The 25078-nt window shown below is 58.4% G+C and overlaps 2 protein-coding genes across 11 annotated transcripts in view; one reads left to right on the plus strand and one right to left on the minus strand.

Annotated features, from left to right (window-relative positions):
- IFT140 (intraflagellar transport 140) overlaps positions 1-25078 on the plus strand; it is a 71718-nt gene that overhangs the window by 40076 nt on the left and 6564 nt on the right. For 8 of the 10 annotated variants that reach the window (XM_060079434.1, XM_060079430.1, XM_060079438.1 and 5 more), the window contains 10 exons: positions 17850-18027; positions 18595-18785; positions 19075-19170; positions 19372-19504; positions 19580-19723; positions 20083-20211; positions 20290-20472; positions 23707-23913; positions 24093-24305; positions 24378-24544. In XM_060079434.1, coding sequence (XP_059935417.1) covers positions 17850-18027; positions 18595-18785; positions 19075-19170; positions 19372-19504; positions 19580-19723; positions 20083-20211; positions 20290-20472; positions 23707-23913; positions 24093-24305; positions 24378-24544 — 1641 coding nt within the window. The remainder of the gene's footprint in view (positions 1-17849; positions 18028-18594; positions 18786-19074; positions 19171-19371; positions 19505-19579; positions 19724-20082; positions 20212-20289; positions 20473-23706; positions 23914-24092; positions 24306-24377; positions 24545-25078) is intronic. The other 2 variants (XM_060079437.1, XM_060079439.1) reach the window with 2 other exon arrangements.
- On the minus strand, positions 686-14908 carry TMEM204 (transmembrane protein 204). Its single transcript, XM_060078256.1, has 3 exons — positions 14100-14908; positions 9289-9444; positions 686-1402 (listed from the first exon to the last, which is right to left on the minus strand). The coding sequence occupies exons 1-3, from the start codon at positions 14374-14376 to the stop codon at positions 1158-1160; spliced, it is 678 nt and encodes a 225-aa protein (XP_059934239.1). The 5' UTR covers positions 14377-14908; the 3' UTR covers positions 686-1157.

A 25078-nucleotide genomic window follows, 5' to 3' on the forward strand; every position in this document is an offset into this window, starting at 1 on the left:
AATGTTTCTTAGAGGGTTGGCCTAGTGTGGGGGCAGCAGCCAGACAGTGATCACCCCCACACCATGGACTTTGCACGGTGCCCACCACCGTCCCTCGTTTCCTGGGCCAGATGATGCGCTTCCCACCGCCAGGTGGCACGGGAACAAGCAGCTGCGCTCTCAGGGGACTGTCCTTGCAGGTGTGGCTGGGCAACCCAGCCCAGTCCTGGGGGACGTGGGCTGGTTTTGAGCCCCTGAGGCAGCTCTTAGGTGCTTGTGTTCAGCCTGGGGCTTAGTCCCTGCTATGGAGTCAGGTCCAGGGCTGCTGGCACCAGGCTGGTGCTGGGAAGGTCTTCTGTAGCCCACCAAGTTTGGCTGGATGCATTGAAGAGTTTTCTAGGGAAAAAAGTGAATCAATCTCTGAAATTTTTTAAGCCAGTAGACTTTTTCCTTCATACTGTGCCAACTGTGGACCTGCCGTTGTCCGGCCAGCGCTTAGGGTCTGTAGAAACAGGGACTTCTGAACGGAAACATGAGTGAGCCATGAGTGGTCCCCAGCACTCTGCCCCCGGGCCTGTAAAATGTGTCAGCCCTTCTCTGGCTGCTGACCCACAAAGCTACAGAAGAATAAGCCATATTCCTTCACCACGTGGCAGTGTAATGGATAAAACACAAGTTTTAAACCGTGGTAAGAGGTTTGTGTTTTATTTTAACTTAGGAAGATAATCAGGAGTAAATGGACATCACTAACACAATTCTGTTGTAAAGCCGTAACCATCTGACTGTAAATTCTGAGTCCCTGGAGGAGGATCACAGACAGTTCAGAACTCTTCTCTGTGTTTTGCTTTATCAAAGTAAATATGACCCAGGACGCCCCTCTTGGCAGATACAGAATAAATTACTCCCGGGCCAGGGCGGAGAGCGAGGCGGCTGCCATCCCGGACGTGCCTCTCCGGAGCTGGTCTCCAGGACAGGACGTGCGCGAGCGTGAAGTGGGCCGTGGCGGGGTTGGGGGGGTGGGGGTGGGACGCAGCCGGTACGTGGTCACGCCCTGTGTTCGTGTATAACGTAGTGAATGCGTGTCGTACGTGTGCTCTCACGGGAAGCCGCGCAGGCAGCGTCCTGCTTCCCAGATGGTCCCTGCGGTGGATGGAGCCCCGAGTGGCCTCCCGCCGCCCTCAGCACGGCGACTCCACGTAGTCGTTGTCCAGCCCGCGGCGGAAGCGTGCAGTCAGGGAGCGGCTGATGACGATGACGCGGGGGGCCATGCAGTCCTCCCTCCTGTGCAGGACGTTCCAGATGAGCATGGCCGCGGCCAGGGTGGCCAGCAGGCAGGCCCCGATGTTCAGGTAGCAAGACCAGGACAGGTTGGTGTATGGGCCGATTCTGTAGAACGTCACCAGCCCGATGACGAGAACAAAACCTGCGGACGAAGGACAGGGTGAGACAGGGAGCAGAGGAGGCCGCGGGTCCAGCCGTGGGGCCACTCCTGCTTCTCCTCCCACCCAACCCTGTCCTCCTGGGGCTGAAAGCCCAGCTCCACTCGGTGCTGGTGCCTTGGGGTCGAGCTGAATTTTATGGGACTTTTGGGTCTGGTGGCTGTTGCGGGGGGCATCTGCTCAATCCTGACCCTGGATGGTCATAGGGGCTCACGTGCTTCCTGTGACCTGGCAGGTGTCAGGCCACTTCCTTGGCCGCCCTCCCCATGGAGGTGACACTGACACCCACTTCCTCACCCCGAACAGTCCAGCGGTAACTCCGTGGAAGGTCCGCTCTGGCTTATAAACGCCTAATTCACTCAAAGTGAAAGCAAACGCAGATATTTTCTAAGTCATGAAAGCAAACGCAGATATTTTCTAAGTCTTACCTTGAAACAACTCAGATTTGTATTTAACCTAGTTTGAATTCCTGTTTTTAAGAGTTTTCTTATTCTTAGTGTTTGCTTCCAGAGGAAATATTTTCTTTCAAAACCTGAGATGGCGGAGGGGCCTGCACATTCGGGGTAGGGGGAGTGCGGGGGGAGCCGGACTGTGGCTGAATAGACTCGGCTGGTTCTAGAATATCCCCCTCACCCACCCAGTCCCCTGCGGGTCTCCCTCCGTCCCCTCTCTCCAGGTGACATGGGGGGTCCAGGACTGTGCACAGCGTCTTGTGTGGACTCAGTTAAGTCGGCCGTGTCCCCTCTCGGTCAGCTGTTAATACCGTCACCTCATCACTTCCATAGTTGTATCTTTAAGGAGCTCCAAAGACTTGATTTTATTAGTTCTTACAATAAGAAAACCAGGATTTCGCACCCAAGATCTGTCAGCTAGGCTAACAGGGCACTGATGTTTGAAACAGTTCAGGTCTGAATCTGGGCTGGAACCCCTGATGGCTGGGACGGGGCAGAGGCCTCGCTCCCATCGCCCCATCCCACCCCGTCCTTCTGAGTCTTGTTGAAAGAAGGCACAACAAGCTCCCTGGCTGGCAAAAAATGCCCAAAGACATAGTGAAAACAAGGGAACACATAAAGTACTTTCATTTGCATTACACAAAGCACAGGTCCTAATTCCTTCCCTCACTAATGCAAAACTCGGTGGCACAAAATCGTGGGCAGAGGATGTACTCCTAGCTGGGAGAGAGGAATGCCAGAAGTTTCTTTTCGCCAGTGTGCATGAGAAACAGAATTAGTTATTTTTAACAGAAAGGAAGTATCGAGAAGCTTTCCGTGTATAAAAAGCTCCACAAAGTACCATAGAGAATTAGCACAGGGATTAGTCACCGTCACCATTGTTTAGGACACGACCGGGGCAGTTAAATGTTTAATTCATACTTTCTGGAAGACGCAGAAATGCTTCCAGAATGCTTGTGTTTCTAGAAAACTCCAGCCTGTGCCCCGGCACTAAGTCATGACACAGCTATTAGAATTGTCAGCGGGCATCACTGCTGCCCTTTGCTCCAGGGCCACGCCAGGTCATACATGATCTGGTTTCCTGAGGAAAGCCAGGAGGCCACAGGGAGTGGGGGACCAGCATGAACAGATGTGCAGATGTCACAGTGCAGGGCAGGTGGAGGGGCTGCAGCGGGCAGTTCAGCCTGGCCAGAGCCCAGGGCAGGAGACGAGACAAGTCCAGGAGGGGCTGGGAGTCCTGTCTGGACCACGCTGGGCCCCCGAGAGCCTTTGTCCTCCTCAGGCATGTTGGGTTCCAAGAAATGGACTCACCCTGGTCACCACAGCAGAGGGCGGGGCTCCCTGGGCCACCTAGCCAAGGAGTTTGATGATCTCGGGGGAGTGGGGTCGGAGGAGCAACAGGCCATATGGACCAGCCTCCTGGCCTCAGCACAGATCTGCAGCATCGTCCATCAGAAGGGAACGGGCGAAGAAACTGGGCCTCCGCACAGCCTCCAGGGCCATCGGCTGTCTGACATGGGGTTGGTTTGCGTCACTGAGAACAGAAGACCTTGAATTTACTACAGGGCCATCCAGTGGAGACTTGGGAATTGTGAGACCCCGAGCTGGACACGGCCTGACTGAGGAAAGCACGGGGCACACCAGCAGGGCACACATATGGCCCTGGGACCCGTGACCCACTCCCAGGACTGCACCCGAGTGAGACCCTGCTTGTCACAGGTCACAGGAAACATGACTGGACCCCACATCAGAGCATCTGAAATGCGTGTCCTCGGAGACGAGGTGCTGGGCCACGGGCCACGGGCCACGGCTGCTCTGTGCTCAGTTCAGACAGGCCCGGCCAACGCGTGGCCACCACTGACCGGGGCCGGAGGCAGCGCACATGGGCTTCTCGGCGTCACTTGTGTGTCTCCTGAGTCCTTTGTACATAAGGTTCATAGTAAGGCAGTTAGAATATTCTAGAAGTGCAACTAACTTTACAGTCTTCTATTAACAAGTACTTCCAAAAGCGTGTCATGACTCTGGCCACATGCCTTTCGTTGCCACGTTCCCACAGCTGTGCTGGTCGCCCTGTGGAGGCCGTAGAGGACATGCTTTAGCGTCTCCCGGCCCTCAAGACACGCCTGGCCTTGAGTTTCCTCACGCTGCGCGCTGGTCCCCCTGCCTTTCCTGGCGCCGCCGTCCTGAGCTCCATCTGCCTGGTGGGAGGGCACCTCCCGTCCTCCTGTCCTGGCCCCTGAGCACTCAGTTGGGCAGTCACCCACCTGTTGATCCAGGCGCCCCCATTTAGGATGAGGGCTGTGGGGGTGGGGGTGGGGGAGGCGCTGCTCCCTCCTGGCGGGGAACACCCACCCACTTGCCAGCGTCAGGACTACTTATGGTTCTTAAGATCACATCGTCCGTTTTTTTGGAAACAGTGCAGGCTGTTGCTTTGTTGCCGTTCTACTCAGCTTATTAACTTCCTCCGTATGTTCAGCTGTATGGCCTACAATGGAGAAGACTCTTTCTTATGTCACAGATGAAAGAAGTGTGAATTCACATGTGAGCAGACAGCTGGGCACAGCCACCCATGTCTGCAAACACAGCGGGAAGAGTGGTGGGGGTGACAGGCCGGGTGAGCGCAGAGCCTCTCGGAGGGACTTTTTTTTTTTTATTTTGCAGTACGCGGGCCTCTCACTGTTGTGGCCTCTCCCGTTGCGGAGCACAGGCTCCGGACGCACAGGCTCAGCGGCCATGGCTCACGGGCCTAGCCGCTCCGCGGCACGTGGGATCTTCCTGGACTGGGGCACGAATCCGTGTCCCCTGCATTGGCAGGCGGACTCTCAACCCCACCGGGGAAGCCCTCGGAGGGACTTTTTACAGAGTGAAATGAACAGGCCGAGTCCACCCGTCTCGTGCTTTGTCTTGAAAATGATTTTTCTAGCATCCAGCAGTGAGCAGTGTGGACGGGTTTCAAGCATCGAGGTGCTCCTTCTCCAGCCAGCGTCTCTCAGAGGCTGCACCTTCTTGCTGGTTGTTTTTTTCCCAAGAGAAGCAGGAAGGAGAAGTCTAGTTCTGTACCGCAGTGTAAAAAAAGGTTAACAAAATTTACATCGATGTGACTTTGTGTCAAGACCAGTGTTGTCTTTTGCTTTATCTTAGTTCAACTTGGAACACGTACAGTCAGAGAAGGGATATGCTTCCCTAACATAAAAAAAAATACATTTATTCCTGCAGCAGGAAAATACAAAGAACTGACTGGAACAGTGGGCCCAGGTGCTGGGCCGTGGGTGGATGTCACAGTGGGGCTGACTCAGGGACACGTGGACTCTGCCCTGGGCCAGCGGGGGCGGTGTGGCCTGAGCAGATGCATGGGACATAGGGACCAAGCATGCGCCACGCGGCAATGGCGGAAAGCCACAGAGACGCGGAGAGGCAGCGGCTGCCTGCGCTGGCCGTGTGGGCACATCCTCCTGAAATCAAACTGGCCTTTTACTTTGATAAGGTTCTCTCGCCACAGCCAGCCTGACGTGCGGTTTCTCCATTCTCCTGACGTTCAGGTCCCCTTTCTCCTGAATTTTTCAGTAACATCGCTGTTTGTACAGAAACGATTCTAAGGGGAGAGTTTTTAGCAAATGCACGGAGTTCTGCACGTGGATTCAATTCCGTCCTCATGAACTTGTTGTTTCCAAAGCAAATAGCCCCTTTCTGTGAGCCGGCGGCCGTGGCGCTGTGGTTCACAGCGCCCTCTCCTCTCTTCCTTCCTGCCGGCTTCCCAGGGCTCCACCGGTGGTCACAGGCCTTCCTCTGGAGTGGCCGTCAAGCACACACAGGGCCCACGGGTGGGAAGGCCATGTGGCTGAGCCCTGAGCCCTCAAGCAGCACACCTGCCTCAGCATCCACGGGGCAGCGCTGGCCAAGGCCCCAGAACGTCTACGGAGCACTCGAGGCTCAGCTGTGAGCAGCAGAAGGTGGGGACAAGTGCCTCCCCCTTAGGGAGAGAGTCTAGGAAAGGAGAAGGTGACACTCTCCCCAGGGTGCAGGGGCAGGACTGGGCTTGGGAAGTGGGCTCAGAAGACAGGAAAGCGAAGTGTCTGGCCCAAGCCAAGTGCTGCTTTATAGTAAAGCACAGAATGTGGTACGTTCCTGTGAGCAGGTTTGCGAGAACAGCATGATCCCCACCAGCTCACGAGTTGCCAAGACAGACACTGTGCATCACCCCGACTGACCTTTGGGACGATAAAGTCAGCTTTCTTACGGCGCGGAGTAAGCGGCCCTTAGGGTGTAAGTTTTTCATCATAAGAAAAAGTCTTAGGATTTCCAGAAGTGGAGAGAGGAAGCCTGCAGACGTGAAGCCCACAAGGTCCACGAAATGCCACTCTTGAAATCGTCCTGCTGGGTCTGAGGAGGGGTGGGCCAGGCTAGGGCTGGCAGACAGCTGCTGCGACCCCAGCGAACACAGTGCTTTCACGGGGTGTTCAGCTTATGGGTGGGGGTGGAATAAGGGACTGAAAGGAGTTTTTTCAACTTTAAGGTAAATTAAAATCACACTTGGAAAATTCTGCAAAGAAATTGCAAACTATTGCATGTGGTGGCCTGAGTTCAATAGAGCAAACCCGGTGAAACAGCTGGTAGTCACGTTGTTGCTCTGCAAGAGCAGCATTTCCTGGGTTCTCCCTGGCATCTGGGACAGGGTCCTTTGGAGCCACAGCCCTGAGCAGCGGGGACCGCCCTTTCACAGACCCGAGCTGGGCATCGTGCAAGCGTGGTGGAAACGGCCAGAAATGGCCGTGGAATGAATGGGCAAGCGGCCGGCCTCCTGTCTCCTCCCGCTGGGGTGTTGCTCTCGGACTGGTCCCGGCCTCCCGGGGAATCCGTGTGCTTCCCCCACTTCACGAGCACCTCTCTCCCCCCGCCCACCCTCTGGCCCCAGCACTGGGGACTCAAGGTTCCCTTGCATAACAGGTACCAGCAGGCATTTCCCCCTCCTGGGACAGGATATCCTGGCGCCCTTCAGTCTCTCCCTGACTGTTTAAAACAGACCAGAGCACAGGAAAAAACCTAACTCTAAAATTAGCAGTGTGATAGAAGAAAGGCACAGAGCTGTGTTCTGTACTGTTTGTCAATGAAACAAGTCTAAACAGGGCCAAATGCATTTCCTTTTTGGGCACAGCAGACCCACTGGGGGTAACCGTCGGACACCAGGGTGAGAGGGGGCCTGCGGAGGCAGAGGGACCATCTGAAGTGCCACAGGTGCTGCTTGGGGCTTCTGGCTTTTTCCGTGGGCCTCTGCTTATCTGACGGTTTTTGGACAGAGCCTGGTCCAACCTTTCCAGAGGCTGTGCTGGCCTGGAAATACTCAGGAAAGCAGCATGTGCCCCCAGCCCCCACTTGGCCAGAACAGCCCCTGACCCCCAGACCTTCGGCAGTGCCCCCCAACCCCCACCGACTGATGCGAGACAGTTTGATTTTAGTTAATGGGGGTTCCCCCGTTTCCATTTTTTTGGTGTGTTATTTGGAAACAATATTTTGTTCTGAAACAAGAGTTTACAGGAAGTAAGATGTCAGTTTTGACACCAAACCCACAATATTTTTTCTAATAATTCTAAATAAGTGTCTCAAAGAAGTTGCTTAAGAAATGCAATGACAGACTTGATCATCCTGCTAAGAGGAGTTACTTTCAGAATCAAGAGCTGTTACTTTTATTCCTTTAATGCCACTAACATATCTGTTTCTAATCACGTTGCAAAATCTTCCACTTCCTTCTTGAAGGGATGGAATTTCAGATGATCCCACATGAGAGAGGTGGGTGGTTTCAGTGAGGCGAGGAAACTGCTTGATTTACAGCCCTAAGGTCAGCAGAGGGCAGGTGGGTGATTTTCCTACATGTGTGGCATTGGAATGTCCATGTTTTTCCTCACAGTCCTAGAGGAGGGAGGAGGTGGAGGTCCGAGGTCCCGCTTCATGTACCTGGTTAACTCTCAGAATTGCCCCGGGCAGGGTGGGCATTACCCCATTTTGCAGTTGGGTGAACTGAGGTGTGGCTTTGCCCCGTTCACATGGCTGGTGAGCCGTAGGGCCGGACACAGTTCTGTTCTCCTGACATCAAAGCCTGCGCTCTTTCCTAGGCCTTGGCAACGCCCTCCGTCCTGCCCGGCCACAGGGAAGTGACTGGCCTTCTGTGAACAGGGCCTGTTTCCGAGTCCCACCCGGCACTTTCCAGCACGAGTGCTGCCAGCCTGTCAGCCGCATTCTGGAAATTGTGTTTCTCCTGGACGATGAGGGCCAGGATCCATTATTCCCCAAGTGATTCACTCGTATTTCCTGCCATTCCTCCCGCCGCGTGTGTTGGAACTGCACCCTCATGGTTGGGACACTGCCTTCTCCACCGAGCCGGAGAGGCAGGCGGTGGGCTGGTGACGTCCTGGCCCTTCCTCTGTCCTATCAGCCACCCATCTGACCTTCCCCGTAGGCAGCAGGAAACCTGAGCTCCCAGGTTCCCGTGATCGTTAAACCTGGGCCAGTGAGGCAGGCAGAGGGAGAGGGGAAACCAGCACAGACGCCCCTCCGCTCCCTGGGGTGCCGGGTAGATGCTTTGGGGCTTCCGTAGCCGTTGTGCAGAGCCTCCTGGAACAGTTCCATTCATCATCCACGGCGCTGCTGCACTCGCCCTGTGAAGACTACAGTGTGCCCAGGCCCTGCCCCATTTCACCCTGCGGTCCCCCCCCAGAGACCAAGGTGGCTTCTGGATTGTTCGCTGATGGCCAAGGCCTCGCTGCTCTCCCCTACACTGCCCCCATCACGCTTTTCTGGCCCTGGTGTTGCATGTGCATCCCTGTGTGCTTGGCGGGGTCCTCTACACTTTGTCTGTGCTTCTTCCAGGAGGGCCCTGCTCACCCAAGCCGGGCCCCAGGAAGCTGCATTTATAACCGAGCGTGCAGGTCGCTGGCTGGGAACCATGTGTGCCCAGAACTCCCTGTCTGCTAACCGTTAGCCAGGAAGGCCATGGAGGCAGGCGAGGGGTCAGAAGGGCGCCCCCCTCTGCCCACGTGCCCAAGTGCCTGCATCAGGCTGCTGCACCCTCATGGGAGGAGCGTGAACCCAGGCCGCCTGCCACACAGGCTACAGAGGGGCAAAGAAAACACCAGATGCCGAAGACTTTGGAAAGCAAAGCAGGTCACCGTGAGCCTCGGCACCTTGTCTTAGATGGGAAGGGCCGGGAGGCCTTGAGCAAACAGACACAAACACATCTGGTTGCACCTCAGCGCTCCGCCCCTGTGTGTATTTCTGTTTTGCTGCTGCCCACAGTGACGGGTGGGGTGGGAGCGTGACCCACAGGGGTCGCCATGACTTTAGAAGCCACAGCCGACCTGCCAGCCCTGACAAGAGCTGGGGATGCTGCTGCTCAGCCTGGCCGGGGCCCGGGTGAGGATACTTACTTGCCAGCTGGAACGCAGCGGCCATGGCCTCCTCCCAGCACTGGGAATCGGGCGACATCAGGGGCAGGCCCGTCAGCCCCAGGACGAAGGTGAGCTGGCCCGCGGCAAGTGCCGCCGTGGCCACCAGGTTGCAGGCTCGCATCATGTCGAACTGCACTGTGAGGGGCCGGAGGGAGAGAAGCAGGCGGTCAGCACGGGCGAGGCCGCTCGAGACTGGGCTGCCTGCCCCTCCCGGGACTCCTCCCTCAGTCTCAGCGAGTCTCACCACTCCCTTCCCAGCCCCCACCTGCCCCTGGTCCCTGAGCAAGGCATTTGGAGGCTGTGCACACAGGGCAGAAGGAGGATGGGGCAGCCCGATGCTTGGACTGCAAAGGTGGGGGCCGTGGAGGTGTCACCGAGAGGCCATCAGGGGAGTCAACTTTCCCACCCATGTGCTGGAGGGCAAAGCCGTCCGCTGTGAGGTCAGGCCCCTTCCCCGTGGTCCTTCCATGCTGTAAAAGTGGCCCCCGCCCCCCAGGCTTCAGGTGCAGTGCTGTCTGATTCATGCTCTGTGGGCAGGCGGCATTCACATTTAGCACTTGTGGAGTCCAGAGTCTCGTGGGGGCGTTGTGCCGCTTCCTGCCACGGAGGGTCAGCTCCTCCTGCCCAGGGGTCTCGACCTGCTTCCCCCTGGCCTCCCTCCTGCTGTCCGGAGCTTGGGGGTCTCACCCTTCCCAGATCCCAGGCCTGGCTCTGGACTGTGGTGCAGGGGCCTCGGGCTGCTGCGAAGTCAGAGCAGCCCTGAGGGTGGAGGGGCAGAGGGCTTCTGGAAGGACAGTCTGGCACCGAGGGCCAAGGAGCATTCCCAGGCAGACAGATGGACGGACGGCGCCTCTGCCAGGGCTTGACGCTGCCCATGACACTCTCGCCTGCTCCTTACGCAGCCGCACACGCTCCGTGGGCCTCACTGCCGGTGACCGAGTGCTCATGTTCTGGGTTCTGTAGTCTTCAAAGTTACCACAAAACATAGCTGCAGTTGCTGGGAACCCTGACCCTTTAAAACTCAGGGAGACAAGGAGCCGGGCGTGGGTGGTGCAGCCTGGTGAGCGCAGGGCTTCTGGCAGTGGTGTGGCAGCCGCTCCGGAGCAACTCGGAGAAAGGACAGAGGCTGGGCCGGAGAACAGAGCGGGCGACCTGCACACGGGTTCAGACTCCTCCTCTCCCCCAAGGCTGGGGTGGCAGGGCTGCTAGCGCTCGTGATTTGCAGGAATCTTCCTGGCTGCTCACGAGGTCTTCTTGGGTCCCCGTGGCCACACGCGGGAGCAGGAGGACACGCGGCTCCTCTGTCAGCACGGGGGCTCCGGTTGCTCGGGCCACAGACTCTGGAACACCAGCTGGCTTTCTGTGGAGGCTGCTGCTCATCACACTCTTCCTGCCTTTTTCACGCTGTTTTCTTTGCAACAATTTTTACCCTTCAAACGCCCATACAGAAGGTCCTGCTACTCTAAGAGGTCATAGAGTATGGAAGTGGAGGTGGCCTCAGAGACGAGGGCTGTTAAAATGTGATGGGTGTTCACAACACAGGACAGAACCGGGATCCATTCTGGGCCCAGGGATGTCCTTCCGGTTCTGGGGCCCAGCCTCTCAGGCAAGGAAAGACGTGCACCAATGGGCTGGCCATGCCGGGAGTGTCTGCGCTGCAGTGTGTTGGTGCTGGCATCACGAGGCCCTGCCCTCCTGGTGGCCCCGGCGGCTCTGAGTGCTCAGCCCCATGCCACACACCCTGGCAGCAATCCACCCTCCAAGCAGTTGAGCTGGGCCACTGCCTAGTACCCAGGTGCCCGAGGCTGTAAAGGCTGAGGCGGCGGACTCTCCCCTTGGCCATGCCCCCTTTCCCAGCCACCCAGAGGGGACTGGTCCTCACTAGCACCCACCAAGCCTGGACGTTTGACGGGTCCTCACACTTGCTGTGTGTGCGGCCTGGGCAGCAGCACTGGGTTTTGAGGAGCCATAAGAACGTGACCATGAGTGTCTTATGGCTGGACAGTCGCTGTGCCCCTTCCCACCCCAGTGCCCTGTGAGGCTGCCTCCCAGGAGACAGAGAGCAGCGGTCACCCCAGGAGATTTAATTACGTGTTTATTCACGTCCCCCCTGGCTTCAGGGAAAGGACACAGGTGCCCGACAGAATGCACAAAACTTAGAGAGCTGAAAAGTGGCAGACAGAACGGGGGTCAGGAAGCAAGACTGGCCCCCGACCTGGGCTGTGAGGTACCCCCAGGCCCCCACCTGATGAGTAACAAAAGTCATGGCCGCCGCACACGCCCAGTGAGCCAGCCCAGTGAGCCAGTGTGCCAGTGAGGGGGAAGGGCCCTGTCCTCGAGGACGGGACCTGGCGTGACATGGGGGCAGCTGGAGGGCCTGCCCCAGGGTCGTCCCCTGACCCAGCATGCTCGGGACACCCTCACTAGAGCTTGTTACGTTGGGGGATGGTGGTGTTGGCCTGATGTGCCAAGTGGCTCTGGCTTGGCTCTGCGGGCTCTGCCAGGACTTGGGCACAGAGTGGGCAGGAGCGTGGCTGCTGTCCCTGAGAACTGCACTGGCCACCTGCATCATGTCTGGAATCTCTAGGGTGAAGCAACATGAGTCTCGCCCCCTTGGTACCCCCACACGGGGCTCGGGATGGACAGACGGAGGTGATTCCATGGTCGAGGCCGCCCACTCCTCCTGCCTGTCCCTAGCCCAGCTGGAGGCTGGACCATCTGGGGCAAAGCCTGGGCTGGGGTTTTGCATGAGAGCTGGTTTGATTGAAGGGGGCAGCCCAGAAACCAGGCCAGAAGCCCCCAGCGCCGGAACCCCCAGGGCAACAGTGCTCGGTCCCCGGGAGCTGGTGAGACATCTGCCAGCCCCTCTCCCTGGTCTCAGCCTCGTTCACGAGAAGCTCCAAAGACGTTTCCCTTGTTCTGGGAAAACCTCTGATGCTCAGGGCATCATTAAAGGTCAGCTGCCACAAATGCCGTGTTATGGCAGGAGGATGTTTTAAAAGTTGTTCAGGGGGCTTATCAGGTGGTCAGGGAGGGACAGCAAATGAGGGCAGGTGAGCGGGGCGCTCAGGACATGCGGCAGGGTGGCTGTGCGGTCTGGAGGCAGAGAGTGTCCCGGCCTGTGTCTTCCTGGCCTGACCTGACCCGACCCAGCTCAACAAGGGGGCGGGGGGACGGATGCCTGGAGGGGGCACCTGCACGGCATTGGAGGTCTTGAGCCCAGGGCAGGGGCTGGGCTGACGTGGGGCCTTCCCCAGGGGTTGGGGGTTGCTCTGTGGTGGTGGGGGGGGCGTGCAGTGCACTTGTGGGGTGGGAAAGGCGTGGCCTGCGCGGAGCCCACGCTACAGCCCCGGTCACTGGCTTTCACTGCTCCTCAGGACAGACCCAGAGCCCAGAGGGACCAGTCTGACCGGCAGGTCACAGTGACCCAAGTTCAGCTGACCTACCCAGCCCCCCACAGGCCCCTGGTCTGAGAGCTCACAGAAGCTCATTGATTCATTCAGGCTCTTTGCCCTTTTTTGTTTGTTTGTTTTGTTTTTTTGCGGAACACGGGCCTCTCACTGCTGTGGCCTCTCCCGTTGCGGAGCACAGGCTCTGGACGTGCAGGCTCAGCGGCCATGGCTCACGGGCCCAGCCGCTCTGCGGCATGTGGGATCTTCCCGGACCGGGGCACAAACCCGTGTCCCCTGCATCGGCAGGTGGACTCTCAACCACTGCGCCACCAGGGAAGCCCCGCCCTTTTTAAGGGAGGTTGTGGCTCTCTGCTTGCAAAGGGGGGTGCGGGCTGGCTGATGGAAGACACCCCCAGGCTGTGCTGCGAGGGGGTCCACGTGCAAAGACGGGGTCGCGTCCCCTCGGGGACCTGAACGGAGCCACATGCCTCCTGAAGCCTCCGTCTCTTTGCCTGTGAAGTGGAGGCAACATCCCCCCACTCCCATTCCCTCGTGGGTCAGGATTCTGAGGGCCATCACGCCTGAGTTGAGTGAGGCGTGCCCTCTGGAGCAGCCAGCAGAGGCCTGGCCGGAGCCACGTTTTCCTGAGGACAAGTGTTGTATTCAGAACAGGTGATGCGGTCTACGTGTTAGACTCTTGTCTGCAGTTTTAAAGGGTCGTCACTGGGGAGACCTTTGCCCATCGGCTGCTGTTGCCGTGTGTCCACACGCTAGGTGACAAGCGTTTTCATATTTATGAACCTTCCCTCCCGTACACTCAAACCTTACCCCCCTTTCAAAGTCAAGTTCCAACCTTTCAGAGCTGTAATGGACCCTGCGCCGGATGTGACAAACCAGACAGGACCACTGGGCAGAAGGGAGCCAGGCCCCTGCTTGCAGGAGTCGGCTCTTCTCTGCCCTCTGAAGGCTATCAGTCTCCCAGTCTCTCCTGGGCATCCCACCTACAGCCAGTCCCTGGAGGGTCTCCCTCTGTGCTGTTCACTGCCTTAACGACCCTGACAACTGTGGAATGAAGTCCAAACCCAGCCGCATGTTTTTAAGCTTCTTGTTTATTTTACTCATTAACAGTCTTTATTTTCCACCAGGAAAAACATATTTTACTTGCTTTGGTTAATGTATCCGTACTGTAGCTATGCATGACGGCAGAGAAAAAGCCCCCTCCTGCACAGGAAGAATTCTGTACCAAAGGGGCCGGGGCAGGGTGGGCTTGGAGCTTGGGGCTCGCTTGGGTCCCCAAGGGCCAAGGTTGCCCCTGTGAGCAGAGTACCCATCACCCGTCAGCAGATGTGCCCGCATCCACAGCCACTTTAAAGGAGGAAGGAAAATAAGCAGACTTACGTTTGACGGTGCCTCGCGACTCCTGGAAGCCTGCCGCCTCGGAGCCCCAGCCCAGGGCCTCGCAGTCCCGCGCGTCCGCCTGCCCGGGCCTGGCCCCCGGGCTTGGCCCTCCCCTGGCCCTGTCCAGCCAGCAGGACCGCCACAGCCCCACGCTCCGCCTGCGCCCGTCCTCCAGCGTCTGGTACACCCAGTTGGGGGTGAAGGCCGCCGCGTTGTTGAGAATGAGAGAGACGAGGGCCACCAGCACGGCCGTGGCCACCACTTTCTGGACAGTCATTGCAGACTGCGGTGCCGTCCCCTTGTCTTGGAGAAAGTCCCAGTCCCAGTCAGTCAGCTGCTGTCACCAGGGGTGGCTAGAGGACATCACCGCTCATGCTTGGAGGTGTCAGGAAGGCCCATGCGACAGGTGCGGAGGCGCCCGCCTCGCGGCCCTCCTTACCCTCCTTCCTGCACCTGGAGCAGGGCCAGGCCTGAGCTGAAGCCTTCGGAGCTGCCCATCCCGGGGAGGAAGCAGGGGCACCAGCGAGAGTCCAGAGTCGTGAGCGCGCCGTCTTCCTGGGAGGAGGAGGAGGCGAAGAGAACAGAAATCACTTGCGAGGCAGGCAGCAACACCGCCGGGTGCCTGGGCCTCACTCTCAGGACCAGTGCAGAGCAGGGCTCTGAGCAGGGCCTCTGGGAGCAGCACAAGTGAGCCACTGGGGCCTCTGCTGCTTGAGCCCCTGCCCGGTGCCTCCGCCACCCAACAGCTGGTCCTGGAAAGCAAACGGGTTGCTGCAGGGATGCGCGTGCGTGTGTGAGTGAGTGTGTGTGTGCCTCGCGCCTGCGTTTTCCCCCTGTCTCTCAGCAGAGAGGAAATGGTTGTTTTTGAGGCTGTTTTTGGTGAGCTGGAGGGCGTAGCCAACTGCAACAAATAGCAGCCAGACACTAACAGGATGTGTTTCCTGATAGGAAAGGCAGGGGGGCCTTCTTCTGGAGGCCTGCTCCGGGACCCTCCCCCTCCCTCCCCACCTTCCCTGAAAGTGGAGGCCAGGGATGCCGGCCTGGCAGACCCACAGGCCCCGCTGTCTGTCTCGCCCTGGTGTTTCGGGGCGGGCAGGGCGCTGGTGACCAGTCGCCCACCTTGGGGACTGGGCGTCCCCCAGCCATCGGTCACTCCCCCAGCACACGGGTGCCACGCACCCATAGGTGCGCAGCAGAGAAGGGCCAGTGTGGTGGGGAGGCCCCCTGGACTCCACCTCCCAGCTGAGACCCTCACCTATACTTGGAGACCCGCCAGAGCAGGTCATCGTCCTTGAGGTGCAAGAGGCTGGGCTCTGGATGAGCCATGCACCCGGCGAGGCCTGAGGGCCTGGGCCCTGTCTGCTGCTGACGGGGTGTGTGTGGGCAGTAAGGGCCCAGGTCCTGCACTGGGTGCCCTGCCCTGTGTTGCATAAGCCATCAGGCTGAAGGGCGTTCAGAGAGGTAGTCATCTGCTCTGCTCAGATCCTCTGGGCTGCGACTCATTCAGCCGGGCCTGTGCTGAAACCAAACTGGTCGGCCCTGGAAGTCCCCGCCCCAAGTTTACATTCCTAAAAGGCAGGGGGTCTTTGGAGAATCAAAGTTCTCAAGAAACATCTGTCCATCAGCTCCAGGAGGAATTTTATGTCCTTTGGATTTTTCCCACCAGAGCTTGTAGCAAATGTGTCAGCTGAGTTCTTGCCACTTTCCCTCTTCCCTCGGCTGTGCCAGAAGCGGGGCTGCCCCCCTGCTCCCCCTGCTCTCACTCCAGCCGCCCTGTGGGTGGGGAGGCACCTGGGGGTCTGTCAGCTTAGAAGACCCTGTGGGAGGGCAGCCCCTCTGAGGACTAGGGCTGGGGCTCCTGTGCACACAGTGCAGTAGATTGCCTCGAAAAGGAAGTTTTCCTCAAAGTTTCCATTAAAAGAGCATCGATTTCCCTCCTTACTCATTAGAATCGCTTATCCTGAGCCAGTCTTTAAGTGGCTAATTTCCGCTGAAAAGCAAGCAGGGGGTTTCAGGAACCATAGCCCCTGCTTTGCTTGTCCTGGGAACAGCCCTTGGGCCAGCGCCATCCAGCTCTCTCCCGGGCTGGGCGGGGAGCGGGCCGGGCCACCTGCTGGGGCTCCTATCGGACCAGCCCCCAGCCTCGGGCTCCGGTGGAGTGGACAGCTGGGCTGGGGAGGGGGAGGGTGGCTGGCCTGGGAGCAGACCTTGAGTCAGGGTGACCGAGTCCTCCAAGGACCCCCTCACCTATCGTGTGCCACCCCAGGGGCCCTTCCTGTTCTCCGCGGTCCAGGTCTTTGGCCCTGTCAAGGCCTCCCCTGCTCCTTCACGCAGACAAGCAGCAGTGTTGTCTTGTCTTGTGTGCTGCTTGGTGGGACGTGAAGCTGGGAGTGGTCAACCACTGCTCCGACCCACCAGGGTCTCCACAGAGCAGCCCAAGAGGAGGGGCCTCTGGCTCGCTCTGGGAGCTTCTCAGAGGACAAGGCTTTCCCAAGAGTCAGGCCACTCGGAGCCCATCTGCCCCTCACTTGACAGGGTGCAGACGCTACCAGACAGCAGGAAGTGCTCACGGCTCTGGCAGGGACTAGGTGGGTGTCCACATGGACCTTCGGTTGGATGCACAGACCCCAGGACTCACATGGGGTAAAGCTGCCCATGGAGAAGCTGTCGGGAGTGGCTGGCACCCTGCTTCGGCGCTGCTCGCCCAGGGGCTCCTTGAGAACGGACGGGTGGAGTCCGCAGTGACTCACGCATCCTGAGGGCCACCAGCCGCTCGCATCCCAGAAGTTACTTACTGGTCTGTTCTCCTCAGGGCTCTGGGGTCATCAGGGGATGGAGCCCCAGGAGGAGGGGCCCCAGAGCATCCTCCCTCCTGCTAGCGTCTTTTCTCAGGGAGGCCGTCCTGGGTCTGAGGTTGTCCTGGGACCTGCAAGGGGGCAGGCAGGAGCCCCCATCAGCATTAGAGGGAGGGAGATGCTAGAACCTCCCATGGGTCTGATGGAGTCTGGGTGGAGCTCAGATCCCCTGGCTGACGGGCAGGCCTGCCCTCTCCAGTGTCGTCTTGACCATCCCCTCCCATGCCCCAAAGGGTCCATCCCACCCAGGGTGTGTTGTGGTCTCAGGGAGGGAGATGCTAGAAACCTCCAAACAAGGAAGGAAGACCCCGGCCCGAGCCTGTGCCAGGGGTGTCAGAGGGCAGCTCTGCAGGCCCATCCGCAGGACCCCTGCCTCCATTCAGCACATGGCAAGGCCCACCTGGGTGTCATGCTTGTCCTTGGAGTTGGGAGACCCCACTCTCCGCCTGACCCAGGGGCTCTGTGTGAGGGTGGAGGGAGCACTAGGAGTTCAGCCTGGGACAGAGGTGCCAGGTGCGGGGGGGAGAAGCAAGTGCTCACTGAGGGGCACGGTGGGGCCTGGCAGCCTGCACAAGACACTCTCCGGGGTCTTCACGGGACCCCTTGCGGCCGAGGGAGGGAGCCTGCGCAAGGAGCAGGCCCCAGGGCCAGCCATGAGAGGTACACCAGCCCCTGCACCCCCGGGAAACGGGTGTTTCACCCATTTTCTTCCCGGGAGGGCACGTGGGCCCCAGTTTGCCACATTACTCTGTGGGTGAAGCTGTTGGGCTCGCACGCGGCCCCCTTCTCGGAGACCATGTGTCCAGCCGGGTCCCCGTGCTGCCTGGCATGGGTCTCGCTGGGGCCCAAGTCGTGGGAGCGGCAGCTCATTGGAGCCACGTGTCCTCCACTGCAGCGAGGCTGTCTGGGAGAACATGGCGCGCATGTGCGTGAAGACCCAGCGGCTGGATGTCGCCAAGGTGTGCCTGGGGCACATGGGCCACGCGCGCGGAGCCCGAGCGCTGCGGGAGGCTGAGCAGGAGCCAGAGCCAGAGGCCAGGGTGGCCGTGTTGGCCATACAGCTGGGCATGCTGGTGAGTGGGCACCACCCCGATGGGCAGGCCAGCCTCCCACGCACAGTGTGTGCTTGTCCGGGCCCTTGGGTTGCAGGGAACAGAAACCCCCTCAAACAAGCTGAGGCCAAAATGGGGGGGGGGGAGGGAGCCCCCTGTAGAGCCCCTGAGACCACCCTGCTCCACGCCGGTCCCGTCCCTGCCTCCTGCATGTTCGTGGAGCTCACGGCCCCTTGTACCCCTGTGGCCCAGAGAGGCCGATGGAAGTCGCAGGAGACGCAGGCCGAGTGGCCAGGCACAGCTCACTGTCGGGGTGGGGACAGTCGGGAGCAGACACCCATGGGTCTGATGGGGTCTGGGTGGAGCTCAGACCCCCTGGCTGACGGGCAGGCCTGCCTTCTCCAGTGTCGTCTTGACCATCCCCTCCCATGCCCCAAAGCGTCCATCCCACCCAGGGTGTGTTGTGGTCTCAGTCGTGGGTGGGTTGACGGCCCAGCCGTCCTGCCGCCTGCCACGGTGGATCCCTGGTGACTTTCGGCTGCCGTTGGGGGCATCGTCGGCACCGACAGGCACACTTCCTTCCCTCAGGAGGACGCAGAACATCTGTACAAGAAATGCGGGCGCTACGACCTCCTCAATAGGCTCCTGCAGGCCTCGGGCCAGTGGCAGAGGGCCATTGAGGTGGCTGAGCAACACGACCGCGTGTACCTGCGCACCACCTACTACAACTACGCTCGGCACCTGGAGGCCAGCGGGGACTGCAGCCTGGCCCTCAGCTAGTGAGCACAGGCGGGCAGCCAGGACCTCTTGCCTCTGCTGCCCCAGTGAGGGGGCCTTGGAGGTTCTCAGAGGAAGATCCAGACCAGCACCATCTCGGTGGGAGGCCTTTGGGGGGGCCTGAGCTCTGTGCTTTAGGAGGACCTGCCAGGCTCTGGGTCTCTAGGCCGCAGCGCTGGTCGGGCCTGTGCCCCCCGGACAGTGCTAGTGGTGGAGCTCTTAGTCGGGTGCACAGGCCATAGAGCTGCAAGCTGAACCAGGGAGCGAGCAGCACTTTCTCTTCTCCCGCAGCTACGAGAAGTCAGACACGCACCGCTTCGAGGTGCCGCGGATGCTGGCAGAGGACCTGCAGGCCCTGGAGCTATACGTCAACAAGATGAAGGACAAGTGAGTAGCCAGGCCCGGGAGGTCTTCCCCCGCAGAGCCTCACACGTGAGCTGGTCCCCAGGCCACCAGGCGGGGGCCTCCCCCGGGGACCTCACTCGGGCTCGTCCACCCAGCGTCCGTGTCTCCTGGCTGCTGGTGTGGGACCCAGGGCTCACTTCCGGCGGGAGAGGGGCCTGAGGGAGCGCATGCGGCTCCTCACAGGACCCTGTGGAGGTGGTGGGCCCAGTACCTGGAGAGCCAGGCCGAGATGGATGCCGCGCTTCGCTACTACGAGCTGGCGCACGACTACTTCTCTCTGGTCCGCGTTTACTGCTTCCAGGGCAACATCCAGAAGGTAGGAGCCCCGGAGGGCGGCGGGCTGCTTGGCAGAGGAGGCTGCACGCAAAACCCCTGTCCCTGGTGTCTCTAGGCTGCAGAGATAGCCAGCGAAACCGGGAACTGGGCGGCCTCCTACCACCTGGCCCGCCAGTACGAGAGCCAGGACGAGGTGCGGCAGGCCGTGCACTTCTACACGCGCGCCCAGGCCTTCAACAATGCCATCCGCCTCTGTAAGGTGCGCGCCCAGCCTCTGCCAGCGCTGCCGGGTGGGGGAGGCTGCTTCCCACCTTCTGTTGAGAGAGTTTCAAACAGAAAGTTAGAGACTCATGTCCTGAGTGTCATACCTTTACCCAGGCAGGTGTCTACGTCTCATGCCTCGCTCTGCCCAAGTGCGCTCGGGGACACTCCCTGCTATACAGGCTCCTGAGCAGCAGGGCGGCTGTTCACGGCTCGTACTCAGTAGACATACCTAGGAAGCCGTCGGACGCTCTGCATCCATAAAAGTGTTCCAGCCCAGGGTCCCACTTCAGGAAAGGTCGAAAAGGCGGAGAGCCCTCATGTCAGGTAGTTCCCCAACGTTCTGTGCTCCCACAGGAGCACGGCCTGGATGACCAGCTTATGAACTTGGCCCTGCTGAGCTCCCCCAAGGACATGATCGAGGCCGCACGCTACTACGAGGAGAAGGGCGAGCAGATGGACCAGGCGGTCATGCTATACCACAAGGTGAGGCCACCCGCCCCAGGCCCCGGGCACAGCGGAGCGCCCAGACGGTGCTGCTCAGAGCTCTCCCGCTGTCCACAGGCCGGCCACTTCTCCAAGGCCCTGGAGCTGGCCTTCGCCACACAGCAGTTTGTGGCCCTGCAGCTCGTGGCAGAGGACCTGGATGAGAAGTCAGACCCCGCCCTCCTGGCCCGCTGCTCCGACTTCTTCCTGGAGCACAGTCAGTACGAGAAGGCAGTGGAGCTGCTGCTGGCCGCCAAGAAGGTACGGGCCCTGCGGGCGGGCGGCCACCCTCACCAACCACGCTCACCAGGAAGGCCAGGCCGGCCTGTGCGGGACTCGCCACCTGTTTCCAGTCATAGCCAAGGAGTCCACTTTCTTCTGTGTGTGTGTTGTAAAGAGCACATAACGTGAAAGTTACCATCTTAGGGGTTTTTGAGTGTACAGCTCAGTGGTGTTAAGTACATTCACGTGTTCGTGCAGCTAATCTCCAAGACCCTACTGGTCTCGCAGAACTCACTCTCCCGGCCCCTGGCACACGCCCTCTGCCTTTCTGTCTCTCTGACTGTGAGTCTAGGGACGTGTGTCAGTGGAGTCGCTTGTCTTTGCGACTGGCTTCTCGCCCGAGCATAGTGTCCCCCAGGCCGTCCACGCTGCAGCACGTGTTGGAAGGTCCCTGCTGTTTGAGACTGAACCGTATTCCTCTGCACGGACAGACCACACCTGGCTTGTCCAGCATCCAAAGGTGGACGTTTGGGTTGCTTCTGCCCTTTTTTTTGGCCACACCAGCACAGCTTGTGGGATTTTAGTTCCCCAACCAGGGATGGAACCTGGGCCCTCGGCAGTGAGAGCGCAGAGCCCTAACCACCAGGGAATTCTCTCTACCTTTTGACCGTTGTGAATAAGCATGAATGTGCGAACATCTCTTCAAGACCCTGCTTTCAGTTCTTTGGCGAATTTACCCAGAGAGGGAAGTGCTGGGTCACATGATAACTCTGCTCTAACATTCTGTGGAACCGCCACACTGTTTCCATGGCGGCTGAACCGTTTGATGCTCCCACCAGCAGAGCACCAGGGTCCCAGTTTCTCCACATCCTCCCCAACACTCCCTGTCTTCTAGTTTCTGATAGTAGCCGTCTTAATGGGTATGTGTACTAATCTTCCTTAAGGAGAAAAATTCCCCTTGATGGAAACTGAATGGAGATGTAGAAAATGGTTAGTCACCCAGAATCAGCCTGTCCTAATTGGAAGATCTTTTTTCCTGCAGACAGAATCACACGTGCAGTGTGGTCTCTCATTATGAGTGATAGGAGAATTCCTGAGCAAGTGAAAAGGCACACACACCACGTACTTGGTTAGAGAGACCTACTGACTGGCCTCCCTAAGGCCACTTCAGACTGACTCTGACCCCAGGAAAAATACCACAGGGCTTCCTCTAGTTAGAGAAGTGGATTCTGTAGTTATACAATGAAAACCAGATAAGCCAGAAGAGCCGAGAAAAATCTGGGAAGAAGAGTGTAACAAGAGGTGATTAAATCTCCCAGATCATAAACTTTATCAGTGCTAGAATAATTGGGGTTTGGTGCGTGATCGGGCCTATAGATCAGTAGGAAATACTAGAAAATCCAGAAATAGAGCCACATACGGGTGCACATTTACATGTGGTGAAGGAGCATCTCACAACAGTGGGGGTGAGCCCTTCGGTGAATGGGACTGACACAGCCAGGTGGCCACTTGGGAAAAGTGAAGTTAAACCCTTCTCACCTGCTGCGTCTGAGGAAACCGCAGGCAGGTCAGAGATCTAAGAGCATAGGGAGGCGGCCCAGTGCCACCAGAAGCCACATGTGTCTCGTATGACCTTGAAGGAGGGAAGGCATTTTCTAAATACAACTCAAAACCCAACAGCCATAGTGGGAAAGACTGATCAATTTGACCAAATACAAATTTGAAAATAGCACATGGAAAACACAGCATAAACAAAGCAAAGATGAATAATAAAATGGGAAAAAATGTATTCTACCTATATCCCAAAAGGCCAGTCTTCTTAATATGTGTAGAGTTTCTATAAACCAATAAGAAATCTACCAACAACTCAAGAGGAAGGACAAAGAATATGGTCAGTTTGTTTTAAAAAGGAAATCTGGATGGTTCCTGAATGTCCGATACACAGCCTCACTCATCGTCAGGGGAATACAGATCAGAAGCAAGGAGATGCCACTGTTTGTGAATTAGGCTAGTAAAGTGAAAAGGCTAGAAAACCCACCAGGTTGTAGTGGGAAACAGTTGTGCTCAGGCTGCGGGTAGGAACATGGCCGTGGCGCCTGCCACAGGTGACAAGCACATCTTCCTTGGTCCAGTGCTTCCTGTCGTCAGCAGTCATGCTAACAACACACTTATACACGCGTGAATGGCATAGGCACAAGGGCCTCTGCACCTGCAGGACCACCCCTCCAAGTCTGGGCAGGATGCCCTGCAGGTTCCTGGCACAGCTGTCAGCAGAGGAAATCATCTCCAAGATATAGTTCTTTTTCTTCCCAAGACACATTATTTTTTTTTAATCCACAATGGGCTGTTTTATTTATTATTTTTAATTTAATTTATTTTATTTTTGGCTGCATTGAGTCTTCATTGTTGCACACGGGGTTTCTCTAGTTGGGCGAGCGGGGGCTACTCTTGCGTTGCGGCGCACAGGCTTCTCATTGCAGTGTCTTTTCTTGTTGCGGAGCATGGGCCTAGCCGCGCGGGCTTCAGTAGTTGTGGCTCGCGGGCTCTAGAGCGCTCAGGCTTCAGTAGTTGCAGCACGTCATCTCAGTAGTTGTGGCACACGGGCTTAGTTGCTCCACAGCGTGTGGGATCTTCCCGGACCAGGGCTCGATCCCATGTCCCCTGCATTGGCAGGCAGATTCTTAACCACTGCACCATCAGGGAAGCCCCCCAAGACACATTCTTTGTGCGTGTGTGTGTGTGTGTGTGTGTGTGTGGTACGCAGGCCTCTCACTGCTGTGGCCTCTCCTGTTGCGGAGCACAGGCTCCGGACGCGCAGGCTCAGCGGCCATGGCTCACGGGCCCAGCCGCTCCGCGGCATGTGGGATCCTCCCAGACCGGGGCATGAACCCGCATCCCCTGCATCGGCAGGCAGACTCTCAACCACTGCGCCACCAGGGAAGCCCCCAAGACACATTCTTAAGTGAAGAATATACAATTTTTCTTGAATTTTTAAGGAAAGTTAATTAAATTAATTAAACTTCTTACTTTGAAAACTTGAAAAGAATTATAGAAGAAAATTAGTTTCTGGTCTCCTTTTCCTCCCACAACGAGTATAACTTCCTTTTGGGCTGCACGTTTCCTTGGTTGCCTCTAGAGTATGAATAGCAAGAGAAGGTCACGTGCCCCCACCTGGCCGCACTGTTCCCCCCACCCCCACCCCAGGAGGCGGGGAGGTGTGGCTCTCCCCCAGGCCACAGGTGACTGCCCCTTGGTTTCTGTGGCCCTTCCCAGTATCACGAAGCCCTGCAGCTCTGCCTGGAGCAGAACTTGACCATCACTGAGGAGATGGCCGAAAAGATGACGGTGTCCAAGGACTGCAAGGAGCTGTCTGAAGAGTCCCGGCGTGAGCTGCTGGAGCAGATTGCCAGCTGCTGCATGCGCCAGGGCAACTACCACCTGGCCACCAAGAAGTACATGCAGGCAGGGGACAGGCTGAAGGTGAGTGCGGCCCGGCGCATGCGTGCCCTGTGGGATGAGCTTCCGGGCAGGGCTCCGAAGGCGCCTGCCAAGACTTTGCAGCCCAGAGCTCGCTTGTCCTGAAGACACACCTGCAGCGTCGGGCGGGAGCTCTGTCCACCTTGCCAGGAAGGGGCCAGCCCGGCTCTTTCTCTGTCCAGGCCATGAGAGCACTGCTCAAGTCTGGGGACACTGAGAAAATTGTGTTCTTTGCGGGCGTGTCGAGGCAAAAGGAGATCTACATCATGGCAGCCAACTACCTGCAGTCCCTGGACTGGCGGAAGGACCCAGAGATCGTGAAGAGCATCATCAGCTTCTATACCAAGGGCCGGGCCCTGGACCTCCTGGCCGGCTTCTACGATGCCTGTGCCCAGGTACCGACCCCCCACTTCCAGGGGCCCTGGGTGGGTGGGGGGACCCATGGGTCCTGACGCCTCCTCATGCAGGTAGAGATCGACGAGTACCAGAACTATGACAAGGCCCACGGGGCGCTGACTGAGGCCTACAAGTGCCTGTCCAAGGCCAAGGCCAGGAGCCCACTGGACCAGGAGGCCAGGCTGGCGCAGCTGCAGAGCAAAATGGCACTGGTGAAGCGCTTCATGCAGGCCCGCAGGTGCGTCAGCCGTGGGGCAGCACGGCACTTCCAGTGGACGTTCTTCTAAGGAACTCCTTGGACAGCTGGACGGGAAGGGCAGGGTGTGCCGTTGCTCTCTGCACGTTGGGGCTCCTCTGGTTCCCGCAGAACCGGGCTGACTCTTGGGAGGTTGTTCCAGAAACAGCCAAGACCTTTGAGGGAGGAAAGTGGTGGTCGGGGGAGGCAGGTTGGTGTCAGGAGAGGCTGTATTTGAGGGGAGCCCTGGGCCTGCTCAGGTGCGTGCAGGGGTCCGGCAGGTGGTTCTAGGGAGGGGGCCCGTGGGGTGGAGGCTCAGGCAGCACGCTGCCTGTTTTAGGACAGGCCACAAATCCAAATGTGTCCGGGACCTCAGTTTTTACTTATTGGCATCTTGTCCAGTGCTTCCAAGACCCTTGTGTGGGCAGCAGGGCTCAGCTTCTGCCTAAACCAATGAAAGCACTTTGCTTATCTGAGAAGAGGCTTTCCAAAGACTTCCAAAAACATTTTGAATGCTGTTTATGGAGTGGGGCTCTT

This window comes from Mesoplodon densirostris, chromosome 16 (genome assembly GCF_025265405.1).
Source record: "Mesoplodon densirostris isolate mMesDen1 chromosome 16, mMesDen1 primary haplotype, whole genome shotgun sequence".
NCBI lineage: Eukaryota > Metazoa > Chordata > Mammalia > Artiodactyla > Ziphiidae > Mesoplodon > Mesoplodon densirostris.

Excerpts from the sequence above, each read along its gene's own strand:
- TMEM204 (XM_060078256.1), bottom strand. The coding sequence starts at position 14,376 with ATGACTGTCCAGAAAGTGGTGGCCACGGCCGTGCTGGTGGCCCTCGTC. Across the intron at positions 9,445-14,099 it reads GTCGCGAGGCACCGTCAAAC|TGCAGTTCGACATGATGCGA; the intron begins GTAAGTCTGCTT and ends GGCCCCTCACAG. Across the intron at positions 1,403-9,288 it reads CGCTGCGTTCCAGCTGGCAA|GTTTTGTTCTCGTCATCGGG; the intron begins GTAAGTATCCTC and ends CTTCGTCCGCAG.